Genomic DNA, 19,890 nt, shown 5'->3' on the forward strand with positions numbered 1-19,890 from the left:
AAAGTCTTAATTGCTTAAGGTACAGCGATAATACTATTAAAAATTCATGTTTCATATTTTGGAAACTGATAATGTAAACATATTTTGGGGATCAGGTTGAAGAGGCAATGAATGGCTCCTGTTACTCTCCTGGGGTTTACAAATACGACAATGACAAGCTTGAGTGTATTCTCTCTCACTGAGAAATAAATGATGGATATTCCCAGGTCAGAAAGCTATTGGTCAGACCACAAGGACATAGAATCATAGAATAGTTAGGGTTGGAAAGGAGCTTAAGATCATCCAGTTCCAACCCCTCCGCCTTACGCACTAAACCATATCACCCAAGGCCTCGTCCAACCTGGTCTTGAACACTGCCAGGGATGGAGCATTCACAACCTCCTAGGGCAACCCATTCCAGTGCCTCACCACCCTCACAGGAAAGGATTTCCTTCTTATATCCAACCTAAACTTCCCCTGCTTAAGCTTGAACCCGTTACCCCTTGTCCTGTCACTACAGTCCCTAATGAAGAGTCCCTCCCCAGCATCCCTATAGCCCCCCTCAGACACTGGAAGGCTGCTATGAGGTCTCCACGCAGCTTCTCTTCTCCAGGCTGAACAGCCCCAACTTTCTCAGCCTGTCTTCATACAGGAGCTGCTCCAGCCCCTGAGCATCCTCGTGGCTTCCTCTGGACTTGTTCCAACAGTTCCATGTCCTTTTTATGTTGAGGACACCAGAACTGCACACAATGCTCCAGGTGAGGTCTCACAAGAGCAGAGCAGAGGGGCAGGATCACCTCCTTCGCCCTGCTGGTCACGCTCCTTTGGATGCAGCCCAGGATACGGTTGCTTTCTGGGCTGCGAGCGCACACTGAAGCCGGCTCATGTTCATTTTCTCATCAACCAACACCCCCAAGTCCTTCTCCTTGGGCTGCTCTTAATCTCTTCTCTGCCCAACCTGTAGCTGTGCCTGGGATTGCTCTCACCCAGGTGTAGGACCTTGCACTTGGCATGGTTAAAATGACATAATGACATGGTGCTTACAAATAAATGTCTATCAAATAATAGAACGCATTAATATTGGGTTTGTGATTTTAATCACATCCAGATTCATACAGTTCAGCTCGTTTTCCGTTATGGTTTTGATTATTAAAACATTTTCAGTGTTAATGCAACGTAGGACAATGTATTGCTCATGTACACATCGAGTTACCCTGAGTAACTTCACTGGAAGGTATGTGAGTTACACACTTCTAAAATCCAGTGATGCAACAGAACCAATAAAGATGAATGGGTCACATCAGATGCTAAATACCTTATCCAATGCATGCATGGCAAATACAGGTCCATCATGGGCTTTCACTGTCTTCAGCAACAGAGTATCCTTCCAGATATAAATGTCTCCAGTGGCAGCACCAGAGAAAACCAGGTCTTCTATTCGCCCATATGAGACACTCATCATAGTTTCCAGTTTTCCAGTAGTTCCAAACGTTCCTCGTTTTGATGTAAAGCCTCCACCTGCACCATGAACAAAAGGAATCTGTCTGGATTCCAGTTTGCAGCCATAGTGCTGTAAAAACAAACGTCTTGACCCCATCATCCCCTTTGATTATCTATGATGGAGTAGATTAGAGAAATACTGAAAACAGAGTACACGGGACAAACATAACAGAAGAAAATCAATGTAGTAATGACAGTTTTGAAGCAGCACAGACTTTATTTTTCAGCAAGCAAATGGTAAATTTAGTGAGGAATTGTGCAAAAAGTACTAACACAATGGCTGGCAGGAGGGCTTTTGCATAAAACAGCCTGCCAAGCTCCTGCCAAGCATTTTCCCTTTTACAGGTGATCACAACTACATGAGATACTAGAGGTTCATTTTACTTGTCCACTAACAACCTGGCCATTTGGCAGGAGTTCTGCAGAATAAATGGCAGGATTTGTTCCTGTTTTATTCATCAGAGAACCAAGTTGCCACAGTGTTACTTCAGTTCCGAAAGCAGGAGTAGCTGTATGCACCCATGAACTGAGTACTTATAGATTAAAATACACATATAAGTACAAAATAAAACAGCAGTGGTGTCCTTTTGCCAAGTCATCATGTATTTCATGATTAACACCACACCGAGAGTCCCACGGAGCAAATCTTAATCCAGAATACACCATTTTTATTGCAAAGAGACTGTACTTGGAATAAGATACTGCTTAACATGAATTCCTGCAATGGAATTTAGCAAGCAGCACTGAAAGTGTATTTAATCATCACAAAAATAACCTTAACATAAAATACGCAGGGAAAAATGTACTTTTTAATCTGGGAGCACCTGAACCACTTGAATGCTGTCAAGTATGGTGTAAGTATAGGAGCTTCATAAAGCTACCTGATTCTGAGTTCTCTTGAGCTCTATTTTTAGCTGCCCTTGCCGTGCCAACCTTCCACACAAAAGATGCTCTCCAAGATGTTTGGACCGAGTGCTCATGTAGTGTCTATGCAATTAAAAGTCATGAAGAACAAAAAATCATGAAGAATAAAACCACCCTCAATCAGAAACCAGCTCTTTCTCAGTCTGACACAAGTCTAGACCAACAGCTACTTCCCATTCTGAATATTTTGCTTATTAGTGTGCAGAATCTTATCCTGTTTTGAAAGAATGGAAAACACGCTTTCATTTTTCATTATTTAGAAAAGGAAACAAACCTTCTGTGTCATACAGAAAATAGATTACTGTGATATCTTGGTTCTTGTGATACTGTGTTATGAATTCTAGCCCAAATTGTTATAACTCAGCTTCTGCAAAACACCCTGTTTTTCTCTTCTTTTTTTTTGTTTTGCCCGGGCACACATTTTAAGGTCCATCCTCAAACCTGCCTGCACCACGAAACATGTACTTCCATCTCTGGAAGCCATCTCTGCTGACTGAAAACCAGCTCTATCTTGAAACTGAAGGGTTGCAGAAGTGTCCCAACAATACCTGAAGAACAAACACTACTGTTTCCAGCAGCGGGGCAGAGGCACCTGAGATTTGCAGCTACCAGCAGGTGCTTTCACAGGGGTCATAATCTGCCCAAGTGAATTACAGGATTGTGTGTTTTCTGCGAGCCAAGGATGCTTGTTCAGGAGAAATCCTTAACGGTATGAATAGAGCTAAAAACCAAATAGCTAGAAATGTCTTCCAAAGAGAAAGGTCTACTGGGATGTTTGCTGATTCAGAGGTAGGTTCTTATCCCTCTCTTATTTTGGTAATAAGAAAATTGCTTTACAAATAAAACAAATTCTTAAACCGAGAACATAGTGTTCCTGTATTAAAAGTATACACAGTCTCAAACAAATTACATATAAAATATTCAATACAGTACCTGTTTGCTGCCAAAACTTGATGTGTTTCATCCCAACCGTGACTAGTTTGTCTACATGATGTGGATTACACTTCACTACAAATATTTTATCTTTATGGCCCCTGAAATAAAAATGAAAAATAAAAGTACATGGTAAGAGATGAGCTAACATTTCAAACTGTTTTGTTCTAAACAGGCATTTCATTGTATGGACTGACATGGTCTTTAGCAATGAGAATCTTATCACCGTGACTGTCCTACTCCTGGTGCAGTTATGGGTCTGCAACACAGTGAGGATTGGCGGATGAGCCACAGAGGCTATGTCTTCATTATCCCTCCCATCCTTACCCTATCCAATAGAAAGTAGAGCACTGTGTTTCTGATCTGCAAGAGTTTAGCCTTGGAATCCTTCAGAAACCTGGTGAATAAATATTGTCTCCCACTGAATTCCAGTTTAGCTAAGTCATGATGAAGAAGCAGGCTACACAAAGGTCAGTGCAATTAAGAGAAGGTGTAAAGGGCAACATAAATATTTAAGTGGGTAAGAACTCAATAAATACTGTTAATAGTCAAGAATAACAAGGAAGTGTTTAAAATACCGTGCTTCAAGGCAAGAACTAAAAACCCAAATTATATAATTATAGTTTAGGTAACAGTTCATTCAGCAGCACATACACCTTCTAATTCAGTTCTTGGGTAATTAAACTATTCTTGTTGGAGTATGTGTTTACAGGTATATGTAGTTTAAGTTTCAGCACTGCAAAAAGAAGCAATTATTTATATCTCAGCGTTTTATAGAATACCAAAACCAACACTTCCCAGCTTTTCAGCGTGTATTTCCAGGTCTTGTACTGTGACAATGACACTTTCATCTATCAGATTCGGTAGCTCTGGAAATCACATGGTTCTGATACCCTCCTTGGATTCAATGTTTTCTTTAGGTGAATCAGCTAGATGAAAAACAGTCCTTTACTCCTTTGACATCTGAAGTACATCTTGCAATTCCTTCTTCTTTTGTTCATCTACTTTGCTCTAATAATGCCCAGCCTTTCAGATCAGGCCAGTTACACTGCTGCTTCTGGAAGCATCTATCACACAGGCAAAACGTACTGCCCGGAGTGCAAAATCAAACTAATTGCATCCCAGTGCAGGAGTCCCTGTGAGATGATGAGAGTATGTCTGCATCTGTGGTAGGCTGAATAGTGCTGACACAGGAGATCTGGACAGTACGTTTCTACCCTGATTTCCTTTGTGTCCTTGTGTTCTAAGGAGCTGGCACAGGAAGTTTGCTCTTATAGAAAGAAGTATCAGAGCATGATGTTCATTGATTTAGATTGTAAATGCATTTGACTCTCAGCTCCCTTAGGGACTGCAGCCTACTAACACAAAACATTGGACCAGCAGTGCCCCAACATATGAGGCACAAGAAGCTGGCGAGGGAAGCTCAGATACATCTTGATTCTAAAAGCTACACTTACTCAATAAGGATTTTAAGGAAACTAGACAGAAGACTGTAGAGGCAAGATAGGGAAACAAGCTGCATTATTTATCCAGGACGCGATTAAAACAAATAAAACCCAGGATATTCTGAACATTGCAACAGGGAAAGAAAACTCAGAAGTCATGCAGAAATAAATTATCCTAAAATGATTAAACGAAGAGAATATTCATTAGAAACAAATATCAAATAACTCCAGAATAAATATAATAGATGTTTGTATACAGTGAATGCACACTTCATTTTTCAGAATTAGTCCTTTAGATGAATTCTTCTTGTGGGTCTAGATGATTGTAAGGAGTTGTCCTATTCTTCTTGTCTGCAAAGGTCATAGAGTAGAATCACAGAATCATAGAATAGTTCGGGTTGGAAAGGACCTTAAGATCATCCAGTCCCAACCCCTCTGCCATGGGCAGGGAAACCTCACACTAAACCATCTCACCCGAGGTTCTGTCCAACCTGGCCTTGAACACTGCCAGGGATGGAGCATTCACAACCTCCCTGGGCAACCCATTCCAGTGCCCCACCACCCTCACAGGAAAGGATTTCCTCCTTAGATCCAATCTAAACTTCCCCTGTTTCAGTTTGAACCCGTTACCCCTTGTCCTATCACTCCAGTCCCTGATGAAGAGTCCCTCTCCAGCATCCCCATAGGCCCCCTTCAGATACTGGAAGCTGCTCTGAGGTCTCCACGCAGCTTCTCTTCTCCAGGCTGAACAGCCCCAACTTTCTCAGCCTGTCTTCATACAGGAGGTGCTCCAGCCCCTGATCATCCTCGTGGCCTCCTCTGGACTTGTTCCAACAGTTCCATGTCCTTTTTATGCTGAGGACACCAGAACTGCACACAATGCTCCAGGTGAGGTCTCACAAGAGCAGAGCAGAGGGGCAGGATCACCTCCTTCACCCTGCTGGTCACGCTCCTTTGGATGCAGCCCAGGATACGGTTGCTTTCTGGGCTGCGAGCGCACACTGAAGCCGGCTCATGTTCATTTTCTCATCAACCAACACCCCCAAGTCCTTCTCCTTGGGCTGCTCTGGATCTCTTCTCTATTCATGTGAGATACATTCTATAATTCTATTCTATCTTGTCACATGAGGCTTACATCTAAAATTCAGATGTAAACCCTCCTGTCTTTCTTTTTGTCTCTCTCTTTATATGTCTTCCTGTGCCTGCCAGAACGGGGGACTTGCCTTTAGGCACTTCAAAAATACAAACAATAAATTGGAACATTTTAGATGATAAACTCTTTCTTTTCCGCTTTTTCAGGACTCTTGAGTATTTTCAAAATAACAGGTTAGTGACCATAGTAGAACTGTTGGGTACATGCAGCTTTATACACTGAAAACAACCTGCGTACTAGATCTTCTATCTCTCCTGTAAGGAGCATGAGACAGGGAGCCATACAGCCCATCATCACCTTGTTTTTAAAGCTTAGCAGGCCTCTGTGGGAATATATGTGGTATTTCTTTCACTTGTGTCATCTGAAGCACAGTCTGTGTGCAGACAGTGAAACCAGGACTGCAAAGCAAAAGAAAATGTCACGTTTTCCAGCACAGACAACACTGTTGCTAAGCAAGCCCCACACCAGAGATTTTAAGCAGGATCTGAAATCTTGATGCCTGATAAATGGGATGTCTGAGACAACATGATATAGCTGATATAGATCATGGTACCCACACACTTGGATCAAAGTGTTTCTTTCTTCAGTAATGGTATACAGCGAACAGATAGTGCTGAAATGAGAAAACCTTATTTCTTCTGGCACATGTCACTATATAATAATAAAAGTAAATTATCTTTTACAGGCACTTTTTTGCAGTTATTAGAATAACTTATACTGACCTGTGCTAGACCTTACATAGTTGCTGTCAGTGTATGAAATTAAGTCCTTGCCTTTCTGACACACAAGCCCATGCTTACATGGTATCTACACAACTCTAGAGGTACATTTGGTTTGCCCAAGGGTAAGACAGAAAGAAGGTCCTCAAACACTTTGATTCTTCTATCATATACAACTAGATTAGTATAAATCACAGGGGACATTCATACTTGATCTAGTTGAAGATGTCCCTGCTCATCGCACGGGGCTTGGACTAGATGAGCTTTGAAGGTTCCTTCCAACACAAACTGTTTTATGATTCCATAATAAAGAAGATTTTGTAGTTCAATATTTTAGAAGGAAAAAAGCAAACATGTAGACTGTAATCCCACCCTCTCCCCAACACTGGTCCCTTCAAGTAACTGCAAAAGCTTCTTCACTCTCAGGTTACTGTCTAAGCCTTCAGTTGGTAACTGCAAAGAGTAAATGTCTCAGAAACAGCTGATTCAGAAAGAAGACTAGATCAGTAGGCCTTGAAAAATCTGCTTCTATTAGAGGGAACACTTTTTGCTTTTTAGAAAGCAATCTGGTTATGTGCACTGATGGAACCCAGCATGTTGTCCAATGCATAAAGGAATATATCACACCTCTGATGACTTCTGCCCTGAATCAGGACATAAAACTGAGAGAAAAGATTAACTTGACTTGAAAACCATTAAATGAGCTACAATGTCAGTGCTGCTATCTAACAGAAATGTTAGGGATCTCTCGACAGAAGTAGTTCACAGGATTTCCAAACCCTAAGCCGTACATCCCAAGGTTTCTAATCTGGATATATTGCTCTGAACCACCATTTGGTTTCCAGAGAGATGTTTTGTTTTTTCCTATAAACATAGCAATAAATGTGGTTGGTACTACATAGAGAAATGTAACCATGGGGGACATTCATTCTGAGATGTATTCTTACACCTGGTTGTTGCTAATCATGGGGGACATTCATAGCAAGATGTATTCTTACCTGGTTGTTGCTAGCTTTTCTCCTTTTTTCCAATCCCAAAACACAATGGCATGATTATCATCGAGCCCAACAGATGCCAAGCATTTTCCATCAGCTGTACAGAAGCAATATGTAATATTAAAGGTGCTACAGCTTTAGCTGAAAACAGGCAATGAACAAAACAAATACACCATAAGCTGAATCTTAAATGATGTACTGTAAATGAAGCAAAAGGCTATGAGAGATTAAGGTTCACATTCACCGGTGGCCTTCAGTTCCTAAAGCAGACTGCATGCAGAATTAGACAAGTGAACTGAGACAGTCAACCTGCCCAACCTCTTAAGATGACCAAGTCTATCTGCAGACAGTTTTATCCACAAGTATGATAGCACCAAACTGAATACCTATTGTGTGATGACACATCAAGATTTCACAGAGCACTCTATTAATCCATGACCCAGCCTTCCTCTTCTTAACCAAGGTGACTTTAATATGGCATCGCCCTTATCAGAGACACACCAGGTTGTGTTATAGGTGACAAAAAGTGTTTTCTGCTTAATTACATCCTTCTTCTTATAAGAAGGACATGGAGCTGTTGGAGCAAGTCCAGAGGAAGCCACAAGGATGATCAAGGGCTGGAGCACTTCCTGTACTAAGACAGGCTGGGAAAAATGGGTCTGTTCAGCCTGGAGAAGCTGCCTGGAGACCTCAGAGCAGCTTCCAGTGTCTGAAGGGGGCTACAAGGATGCTGGAGGGGGACTCTTCATCAGGGACTGGAGTGATAGGACAAGGGGTAATGGGTTCAAACTTAAGCCGAGGGGTTAGATATAAGGCAGAAGCTCTTCCCTGTGAGGGTGCTGAGGCGCTGGCACAGGGTGCCCAGAGAAGCTGTGGCTGCCCCATCCCTCACTGTGTTCAAGGCCAGGCTGGATGGAGCTTGGAGCAACCTGCTCCAGTGAAAGGTGTCCCTGCCCATGGGAGGGGGTTGCAACTGCATGAGCTTTAAGGTCCCTTCCAACCCAACCCATTCCATGATTCTATGATTTTTAACTGGATTATTAGAAGGATCTATTCTTATCTATAAAAGGTGTTATTTTGGCTTTATTATCTTCTATTATAATTATTTTCTTTTATAATTCCTATTCCTTATGAAACCATTGATCTTTCCCAAAGGCAGATAAAAAACATCCCTGTGTTTAAGGACAAGGAAGGAAGGTAGGATCAAGCAAGACAATGAAAGTCAATTTCATAAAGGCCAAGTACTCCAAAACATTTGAAACATTTCTGATCAGATGATGCTTCTTTTCTTGTGCCTGAGATGGTGACAAGCATTATGAGTGTGTAATGAAATGGGTGGTTAAAAGTTAATAGACAACTGAATGAAACTGTAAGTACGATAGAAAATTGTAAGGCTAAATATAACTGCTGGCTATCATCTCTTGACTGCAGGAAAGACACAGCAGTACTGATAATGAGGGGAAGAAAGGCAAGCACAGAAGATCATACATAATTCAACTCTACCTAGGCATCCTTGCTACGTGTATGACATAACAAGAAACAAGATCACTGTTAACAAACTTCTAGAGACAAACTCCTGTCATGAAATTGGAAAAGTCTAAAAAGCTAAACCATAACTGTTGGAGTATATGATAAGACAACTGAGCTTCACAGGTTGTAGAAGGAGTGCCCCTGGTAGGCTGAGAAAGTTGGGGCTGTTCAACCTGGAGAAGAGAGGCTGCGTGGAGACCTCAGAGCAGCTTCCAGTGTCTGAAGCGGGGCTATAGGGATGCTGGGGAGGGACTCTTCATTAGGGACTGGAGTGACAGGACAAGGGGTAACGGGTTCAAACTTAAACAGGGGAAGTTTAGATTGGATCTAAGGAAGAAGTTCTTTACTGTGAGGGTGGTGAGGCACTGGAATGGGTTGCCCAGGGAGCTTGTGAATGCTCCATCCCTGGCAGTGTTCAAGGCCAGGTTGGACAGAGCCTTGGGTGATATGGTTTAGTGTGAGGTGTCCCTGCCCGTGGCAGGGGGTTGGGACTGGATGATCTCAAGGTCCTTTCCAACCCAAACCATTCTATGATTCTATGAATTATTCCATGGAACTACTGCAGAGATCACCAGGCTGAACTTTGGAACCAGGTTCTCACAGCTAGGCTGGGCTCACTGTATTTAGTGACTGAGTTCTGTGAGAAGCAAGTCAAGAAGGAGAAGGGGAATTACAGAAAGAGGAAAAGAGTTCACAGTTGAATGAAGTAGGCCTAGATGGAAGGAGTGTAAGAAGGCAGGGAGGAAGGAAGGTAAAAAAACAGGACAGGAAACCAAAACCGAGTTTATTAAAAATTAAACTGAAACAAACAAGGAGACACAAAATTAATGAGAAAAGAAACAGAACAGCTATTCTGTAACAGTTTTAGTGAGATAAAATGCTATAATGATAGCTGATATGAGAGGCAAATATGCAATAATGTGCACCATTTGAAAGGTATATTTGTATGTTTTGATGACAATTATTTTTAGGGGTAACTCAATTATGTGAATGGAACAAAATTGACAAAATTTTGTTGGTAAAAATACAATGTTAACTTTATTCCCCTGAAACAGGAGGTTTTATGCACTAGTATGGACTATACACTCCAATTACTATCCACAATTATAGTTAAATTAGCCACCAGAGGGCATAGACAAACATTGCATGAATGAACTCATAATCTTTGAATCATAACTTCATCAGAAGGGTCCTACAGAAGTGGTCCAGCCCTGCACATGCTTTCAGTAATGACCAGTAGCAGATGTTTTAGCAAGTGAATAAGGGCAGAGAGAACTGGGAGTACAGAGTCACCTACAAGGTCAAGTACAGCCAAAAAATGGTTGGGAGTTTTAGGTTTCTCCCTTTAAACTTCAAGAAGTGTGACCTGAACCTAATTTAGAAATAGCTATTATTAACACAATGAAAACTGCTTACACAAGACCAAAGCAGCACTCTGATCCCATAGTGAGGTGCATATTTGCACAACTGTCTGCTCCTTTCTATGCAAAGAATCCTAACTAAAGCCAGTTAGGAATGCAACGTGTGCATTCTCAGGATCAGGTCCTAAAGCAAGGCTGTAATGATGTCAGTAGTGGCTACTTTTAAAGAGAGCTTTAATGTTTTTGTATGGATTTATGTCCACAGAATATGTGGCCAGTTTATTCTTTAGGCTTTTATGGAGGGACATGGATTCTGATACATGGAGTACATCTGTACAGGAATCTAATGGTTAAAAACCACAAGGTATTTTCTACATATATGAGCATGTGTTCAACTAGGGATCATGATCAGAATTGTTTTAACATCCCTGTACACTATGTCAGTTAGCTCATCCTTACCCATTTTAACTTCTTCTGCTACCATATCTACCTTCAGAGCTTGGTTACACACCACAGTGGATCAGCAATAACATTTGAATTCCAGTTCTTGGATGAACACCAAGACTCCTCTTCTGATAATGGAATAAGACTCGGTTCCACAGACTTATCTTTGTGAAAGTAAAACTTCTTTCTTAAAGTCCTGTCTCGTAGCTGTGATCTATGTCCTAGTGAATCCTTACCACATTTCTAGAGAGCAGAATATGAAATAAACTGCATCTAATTGAAAAAAATCAGATAGGAAAAAGGATAGTTCAGGTAAAGTAATTTAATTACAAAAATAGAAAAGGGAGAATGGATTTGTAAGCCCTTCTATAAAGATGCAGACATATGTAAGTCACCACCATGTGGATGATGTTTTTCAATGCTGAGGATAGGATTTACTCTTTGAGAACTGAGACAACTGAGGCCATCCATCTCAGAAAGACAAGTAGCAGAATTTGTCATATTTATTTCTTTAGACTCACTAAAATGTGGGAATTGTTAGCAAAGAACTGTCTGAGCCTACAGATCACATTTCCATCTCATGTGTGCACTTCATGCCACCATTCTGCCTGCTTTTAAATTATTATGCCACCATGTAGGCAGCCACCAGAGTCCTATCTGTACACTTGGTATTATGGATTAGCCATCAGGGACATCAGTCACCAATCAGTTGACAAAAGGCCCATGACTGACTTTACTACACACACTAGTGTTATCAAAACTGTCAGCTGTTTTAACTGTTAACAAGACAATTTCTATGTAGAATTTGTAGTGGTTGTAAAGCTGGCTGACTCCTCAAATGAAGATTTCATCAGAAGCATTGCTTTTTAATTAAGCATTTAGATCAATGTAGGTTGGTGGCTTACCTGAAAAATCCAGTGCACACACTCCTCTTTGATGCTGGCCTTTGAGCAGTGATAAACATTTCAGGGTCTGTGTGTCCCAGACGTGAATGGCAGCATCTCTTCCAACCTAAATCAGAGGGTTAATTGGAATATCAGCTCAGGGGAGTTCAAAGCACACCTATAGCAGTAATTAGCACTATCACAGCTTCGAAACACTCCAGAGGTAACTACTTTCATCCTTGCCTTATTTTATCTTCTTCAAGATCTATTTTCTCTTTTAGAGAAATATCACTCGTCAGTCTCTAAATCATCAGCATTGGTTATCATGTTAATGACATAATTTATTATCATATAAGAATATACTGAACATACCAGATTCAGTACCAGCTATCTGTAGAGTGCCCAACATAAAACAGCCTTTATCCGAGTAAGGTTTTGAATGCTACTACAGTACAAAAATACCAAGACTACCTAATGAAACCCCCAAATCTCCTGCATTTTACGGATGAAAGCAGAGTTTCAAAGTGAATGTAAGATTGTTTGCAAGGCCATAGCATAAGATTGGCAGTTCTCTTGTTACATAGGAATGATTTAATAATCACCTTGAATAGTTTCCACTCCAGTGCTCCTCAGATGTTTGGGAGGGATATAGGAAACAATACACAGCTTACCTATGTTTAGGAGGAAACACTATACTGAAGGACAAAGAGAGCCCTGTTTTTCCTAACTCCATATTGTAAAGGGCATTTATTTCCATGTTTTGCTAATGGTCATTTCTAAACACCCACCTGTCCAGTAGCAACATAGTCTTTTACTGGGTGAATGCTTAGGCTGAGGATGTCATCATCATGACCAAGATACAACCTCTGAGTGTGTTGTTGCCTGTTATATACAACAGCCACAGCAGCAATGTGATACACCACTTCTCCGGTTTGCGTGTAGAACAAGTTATTTCGACAGTCATAGCCTCTGTAACTGAAGTAAATACAAACCAAGTTATATTAGAATCAGAACCATAGAATGACTTGGGTTGGAAAGGACCTTAAGATCATCCAGCTCCAGCCCCTGCCATGGGCAGGGACACCTTTCACTAGAGCAGCTTGCTCCAAGCCCCTGTGTCCAGCCTGGCCTTGAACACTGCCAGGGATGGGGCAGCCACAGCTTCTCTGGGCACCCTGTGCCAGTGCCTCAGCACCCTCACAGTAAAGAACTTCTGCCTTAGATCTAACCTGAACTTCCCCTGTTCCAGTTTGAACCCATCACCCCTCGTCCTATCACTACAGTCCCCGATGAAGAATCCCTCTCCAGCACCCTTATAGGCCAATGCAACACTCAGGCATTGAAATGTAATATTTATGCATTATTTATTACGTGGTTACAGCACTGTAAACTTCTCTTGCTCCTTAACAAGTACAACTGAATAAAGAAAATCTATGCTATCACAACAACTGCCCACAGTAATAATAACAAATCAATTGTAGGTAAGCACTGACAAATGCTTTGCTAAATGCTCTGATGTGAGTTAACATTGCTAGGATGTTTAAGCAGTCAGAAAGAAACCCAAATATTATCTAATATTACTCTACCCATGTATAAACTGCAACTTCAAGCTGTCCTCAGGTGCTCGCTCTCTTTTCAGGAAGGGCACAGAATGGTTTTTCTCTTTACTTTGCTGTTTCAGCTGAGGTAGGTCTTCTTTGTAAACCTGAAGAATAATGATTAAAGTTAATTGCACATCTCCAGTTTGCTAAATACCTGTGTATATGGATGAAAGTGGCTTTCCTTTATATGATGCTCAGTAGTTGCAGCATAGAGTAAGTTGTGTCCTACAGAACTTCAGTTGATAATCAACTTTTTCCACTCAGTGAAGCCCCTTGAGTAGCCCAGAACATGAGTCTGCAATAGCAGCAGCAGAATGTGCTTTTTCTAGAAGTTTCCAGTGTCACTTAGTGAAAAGCAATTTAAATACTGACTGAAACTCTTTGGTGCTTTTTAATTTCCCTGTACATACTCAAAGCTGGACATAATGAATTGATTCTATATAGGGATTACAGTGAAATACACAGTAACCAACAGAACTGAAGTGATTTGCCATGTCCAGGATCCTGATGTTGAATTCCAGCTCTATAGATACACTAAAGATATAAAATACTATACATTTAAAACTTTTAGGAATGCTGAAACTCTGTGGAGCTGCTAAAGACGTTTGAAGCATCTTCAGAGCTGTGGCACCAAACAAAACCCATTGTAATGCTGAAACACAACTTTATTGTTTGCCTTCTGTGCTTACCTTTGTTGGATTTTGCAGGACAATGAGATGGCCATTCCCACATGTATCTACCTGACTACAAAGATGGAATATTGAATTTTTACAAGGAAGGTGTTGATATAAGGAGCTGAGCTTTTGAAATGGCAGGCAGAGTCTTAACATCTTGTGTCTGTGTCTCATATGTGGTGTACTTTATCCTGTGCATTCTCATCCATTTGCTTTTGCCCCTCAGTATGCTACTAATCAAATAGAATATGATAAACATTTTCAAATGCATCTCAAAATCTAGAATCCTCTATACTGCTTCATAAATAACATCAAAAACCCCCAAACCCAAACCAATTCCCAAAATAAGTCTGTTTTTGTTTCCATGTCCTTCTGTAAATCATTTCCTTCATCAAAATGCAAATGCAGCTTATGCTTGGGCTTGTCTCACACTTCCTGTGTAAGATTCTATTTCAAGATGCTTCCAGCTCTTTCATGCATTAACCTTGCTGTTTAACTTCCTACACCTATTTTTGCACTTTCAGGTTTTAAACCCAGACATCCTTTTTGACACATAGACAGCATGGAGGAGAGGGCTGTCTGATTAGAATACAGATGGAGAAAATCAGGAGAAGGAGGAGGAGAGGAGTAAAATAGAACAAAGACTCCTGTGAGTCTGACAGTAAAGAAAAGGGGAGGAAGAAAACGTGACAAAACCTCTGTTCTGTTCATTTGGCAAATATGACCCATGCCTGAAACGATCTCTGATCTATCTCTGAAGAGGCAAAATAAGCTCTATCAGAAGGATCTATGCAACTGATTGCAGGATCCAGCAAGTGAGGTGAAAAGATAAAGGATGTCCTTGGCTAAACCATGCGATATTAGAAGCGATCCTTGCACATTCTAGAAAGCAGCTCTATGTCAGATATTAAATCACTCAAACCAACTAGAACCAAGGTTATTGTGCATTTTTCATGCTTAGTACAAGATTCCAGTTCTGGTATGAGGAAATTCTGAACTTTCACCATTGCAACTGCTAAGGTAAGAGGACAAAGTGACAAACAATATTCTATTCATGATGACAAGAGGTCCTGAAAAATCAGGTTCCAGATATTTTTAAGTAGAAGCAAAAGTCAGATGACAGCAGAATTTGATGTTAATGTTTCTTTTCCTTCAAACAGTGGGATTGAGTGCACCCTCAGCAAGTTTGCCGATGACACCGAGCTGTGTGGTTCGGTTGATACCCTGGAGGGAAGGAATGCCATCCAGAGGGACCTTGACACGCTTGTGAGGTGGGCTGATGCCAACCTCATGAGGTTTAACCATGCCAAGTGCAAGGTCCTACACCTGGGTCGGAGCAATCCCAGGCACAGCTACAGGTTGGGCAGAGAAGAGATTCAGAGCAGCCCAAGGAGAAGGACTTGGGGGTGTTGGTTGATGAGAAAATGAACATGAGCCGGCTTCAGTGTGCGCTTGCAGCCCAGAAAGCAACCGTATCCTGGGCTGCATCCAAAGGAGCGTGACCAGCAGGGCGAAGGAGGTGATCCTGCCCCTCTGCTCTGCTCTTGTGAGACCTCACCTGGAGCATTGTGTGCAGTTCTGGTGTCCTCAACATAAAAAGGACATGGAACTGTTGGAACAAGTCCAGAGGAGGCCACGAGGATGATCAGGGACTGGAGCAGCTCCTGTATGGAGACAGGCTGAGGAAGTTGGGGCTGTTCAGCCTGGAGAAGAGAAGCTGCGTGGAGACCTCATAGCAGCCTTCCAGTATCTGAAGCAGGGCTATATGGATGCTGGAGAGGGACTCTTCATCAGGGACTGGAGTGATAGGACAAGGGGTAACGGGTTAAAACTTAAAGAGGGAAAGTTTAGATTGGATCTAAGGAAGAAGTTCTTTCCTGTGAGGGTGGTGAGGCACTGGAATGGGTTGCCCAGGGAGGTTGTGAATGCTCCATCCCTGGCAGTGTTCAAGGCCAGGTTGGACAGAGCCTTGGGTGAGATGGTTTAGTGTGAGGTGTCCCTGCCCATGGCAGGAGGGTTGGGACTGGATGATCTTAAGGTCCTTTCCAACCCTAACTATTCTATGATTCTATGAAAACAAGGACAACATCACCCTTCCACACCACAAACTGTTATAAAGTTCAGTGTTTGTGAAGCACTCAGTATCATGAATGGAATGGAAAGAACCACAAGGGAAACAATTCTGTCTCCAGAGACATGTTCAAGCAATGTGCAATAAAGGCAGCTGATGAATGAAAATAGATTGAACAATTCCTTGTTAGGTAAGAACTAAATGTTCCATACACCAAATGAAGCAGAAGTCCTGCAGCAATGAGTAATCATAATCCATGCACCCAAAAAGGGCAGAACTATGTTTTGTTATGGCATTTTCTAAACTTGATGTAACTTTGTGACTTGAATAATGGTTTCTAATATAGTATTGTGTAATTGTCCTGATGGAGGTTGGGCGAAACCTCAGGTCATGGAGCAGCAGAGTGAAGGAGCCAGGAGCTGAGCCTGATCACAAGGCCTCTCAGAGAGGGAGCAGTCCCACAGTGACAGCAGCAAAGCAGATTTCGGTGTCCGTAACCAAGTTCAGGGTTGATCAGCAGCCAAGCCCATAGTGACAAGGCATAAATCAACCCTAAAGGATCAGGTTGAAGAGTGAAAAGGCACACTACCATTCCTGAAAAAAACAATGCAGTAAAGAATGCTGATCTGTGTTCTTCTTGTGTGGAAGCAATCTATCTTAATTTAGCTCACAGCACACTGCTACTAAAAAGAAATGCATTAAGTGATTATTAGAAACCAGTTTTAACTGGTTCCTGTAAACCAGGGGAATTCTAATTCTTGGACATTCTTGTCCTTGGCAATAAAAAAGAATCTGTCACAAATAACTCTATTATGCAGGTTTCAAACTCAGTATTAGTATTCTTCTTTGAATATGCAGAAGTCACACAAAAACTCCATCAGCTGTATTCTACAAACTAGCATTCTAAGACTAATTGGCCTGAAAAGAATTCTCTAACTTTTATTATGGAAATGGGAATAGCAATAAGATCTCACAAAACCTTGTTTATTTTTGGTGCTTTTTAAGAGATATTCTTTATTCTAACATATAGTAGTACATAAACTATTTTTTCTCCAAACCCTTTTGAATTCTCATCTCCAGCTAAAGTAAACTCTGGTTTTATGTATATTGGTTGCATAATCAGCTGAATACTGTCAAAATAATCTTCTTAGTCTGCTGAACTAGCTGCAAGCTTCTTTTACTTTATGGAATAGTCATGATAAATTGTCAGGTATTTGGCACAGTGGGTTAGTTTTTACTCACCTGGCGATCATAGTTGATTTGAGCTTCCTGCTCAATGTCAGAATCTAACTCTGGCACATCAGATAAATCTGAATCTGATTCTTCACTGTAGGAGTCAACACCACCCTCTACATTAAAGATAAATAAATAAAAATCAGTCCTTTGAACACACAGAATCACAAGAAAATAGTATATGATGGTTTTATATAACTTAAACTATGGCAAAGCAGCATTCAAGAACTTTGGAAGCTTAAGCAGCTTATAAATATCATGGGGCTGACTGAATGTGCCAGGTTTCATTTCTGTTTCTCCTGTTTTGATGCCTGGGGCAGGAAGGTGGCAGAGAGAAGTACAATAACTGAGGAGTTACTGGTACATTTCCATCATCTGAGAAAATACTGTTTCTTAATAGGTTTTGGAGTGAAAACATACAGAAGTGGTAAATAAAACCTTTCAGTGTGATCGCTGTCTGTGTTTAAATAGATCTGCAGTAACAAATCCATTTTACAAAGGTATTTTACCACACTGTGGAGGCACAAGTTTTGCCCTTTTGCTGCAGGGAATCCAATTTTCAGCAAGTGCCACTCCACAATTCATCTGGCTATTGTACAATGCTGTAAGTGTCATGAATAGAACAAGAAAAACAGTCTCAAGTGCAGCTATCACATATATATGTGAAATTGCATTGGAAAGAGAAAGAATTCCTCAGACTTCTTAAGGCAAGTTAGATGGCTAATTCTGAGAATTTATCTTGATCTAGTAATCTCCCATCTAAATGGCTTTTATCACATTGATGAATAGTACTTGTGTATTCCTAGGCATACAGTACTGCAGCTTGCAGAAGACTTGCCTGAAATAACGGTTGTCTATGAAAAATGAAGTATCCCAAACATGCTGATTAATCCCAAGGAATTCACTCAATACGAGTTTTTTTACCACTGCTGCATTCTATGTTGGTTTTATTTAACAAACCCTTCAGAAGAGATCATGTTTACCTTGTGGAGATGTTTCAAGGATGCCATTTGTTATCCCTTCTGGAATAAACCGCCACTGGAACACAGAGTGATCAGCACCTCCTGTACTTAAAACCCACTGGAAATCATGGGACCAGCGGACATTGGTTACATGGGCTGAGTGGCCAATGTACTTCCTAAATTTAGCTCCTAAAACCAAAACCAGGACTTTCAGTATGTAAGAAGGAAAAAACCCCACAACACTGTGACTAATATAGTCTGGTTTTTAATGGAAACACAGCCTGAACACTCTTATGGAAACTGAAGACAAAATAATACTTAAATGCTTTTTGATATTCTGATGCTCAAAGTTACTATAATGTAAAAATAAATGGCATAAAATAACATGAATGATACATTCACTTCAGTTTTCAGAAAAGTCTTTAAATCTTGGCAGGAAGTACCAGATACACATTGGGTTTAATTGCCACCTTTATGGCCATTACTGCTAATGCGAATTATACACACATATTACATATTGTACTATCAACATAAATTCAGATTTCCTATCTGAAAATACACTGATATGATACCACATGGATCATGGAAAGCCAAAAGGTTGTATTATTTAGTTCTGTTGCCTTTATGCACGTTACAGTGCAGACCCTGAGGAAATAATCTATGTTAAAAGCCTACTATTGATGTGAAGCAAACGACTACAGTGAAACCCTTCTAAGTTTCTGCAACAGTTAGTGGCACAAATGTGGACAGATGATAGTAGTGCATCTGGTGTGGATACAATTTTGATGTGATGTAAAGTCTGAGTCAGATTCTGGAAAATGAGAATAAGCGCACACTAAACTGTATGTTCTCAACAGTTCTAAACTCCAGCACATACACACTGGTAGGAAATTGCTAGATACACAGTGGGTTAAAGTCTCATCTTTATGCCCATAAATACTAATACGAATTGTGTGCACAGTCACTTGAATTATACACTAAACCTGCCATTAGAAAATACACTGATGTGGTACCAAGGTAAGTACTGCATTCTTCAGAAATACAAAACACTGTCTTACCTTTTTTTAGGCATGGAAATCTGAACAATTTAACCAGCCCAAAATCATCTCCAGTCACTAGCACTGAGCTGTTGTAATTTCCATCCACAGAGTTGACGTCTGTAACATTAGTGTATTTTGGCCAAATTCCACTCACTTCAGATCCTAACACACAGGTCCATGAGGCCCAGTGAATTCCTTTGACCTCATCTTTGTTAGCTATGTGCTTCCCAGCTGCAAATATAGAAGTGAATAATCAGTTTAGTCATTCATTTTACAGTAAACTCCATTTAATCTATTTTTTCTTTGTCTTCTTACTGTGATTAGTCTTTCAACCTCAATAAGTTAAAAATATTCACAATTTTATTTAAATTACTATAATATTCACATTTCATTCTGAGGATGGTGGGGCGCTGGCACAGGGTGCCCAGAGAAGGTGTGGCTG

At 40.8% G+C, this 19,890-nt stretch overlaps 1 protein-coding gene across 7 annotated transcripts in view; it reads right to left on the reverse strand.

Moving 5' to 3' along the window:
• Positions 1-19,890, reverse strand: part of EML6 (EMAP like 6) — a 119,133-nt gene that overhangs the window by 35,293 nt on the left and 63,950 nt on the right. For all 7 annotated transcript variants that reach the window (XR_008971740.1, XR_008971741.1, XR_008971742.1 and 4 more), the window contains exons 10-18: positions 19,467-19,679; positions 18,430-18,597; positions 17,456-17,562; positions 13,454-13,572; positions 12,656-12,842; positions 11,889-11,994; positions 7,652-7,745; positions 3,337-3,437; positions 1,295-1,497 (exon numbers count right to left, since the gene is read on the reverse strand). Coding sequence is in view for 4 of the 7 variants with exons in the window: in XM_057405812.1 (XP_057261795.1) it covers positions 1,295-1,497; positions 3,337-3,437; positions 7,652-7,745; positions 11,889-11,994; positions 12,656-12,842; positions 13,454-13,572; positions 17,456-17,562; positions 18,430-18,597; positions 19,467-19,679 (1,298 nt within the window). In the remaining 3 variants the exon portion in view is untranslated. The remainder of the gene's footprint in view (positions 1-1,294; positions 1,498-3,336; positions 3,438-7,651; positions 7,746-11,888; positions 11,995-12,655; positions 12,843-13,453; positions 13,573-17,455; positions 17,563-18,429; positions 18,598-19,466; positions 19,680-19,890) is intronic.

The sequence above is a fragment of the Pezoporus wallicus genome, unplaced genomic scaffold (assembly GCF_028554395.1).
Source record: "Pezoporus wallicus isolate ANWC-B61680 ecotype Strahan unplaced genomic scaffold, APGP_CSIRO_Pwel_v1 contig_6714, whole genome shotgun sequence".
NCBI classification, from domain to species: Eukaryota; Metazoa; Chordata; class Aves; order Psittaciformes; family Psittacidae; genus Pezoporus; species Pezoporus wallicus.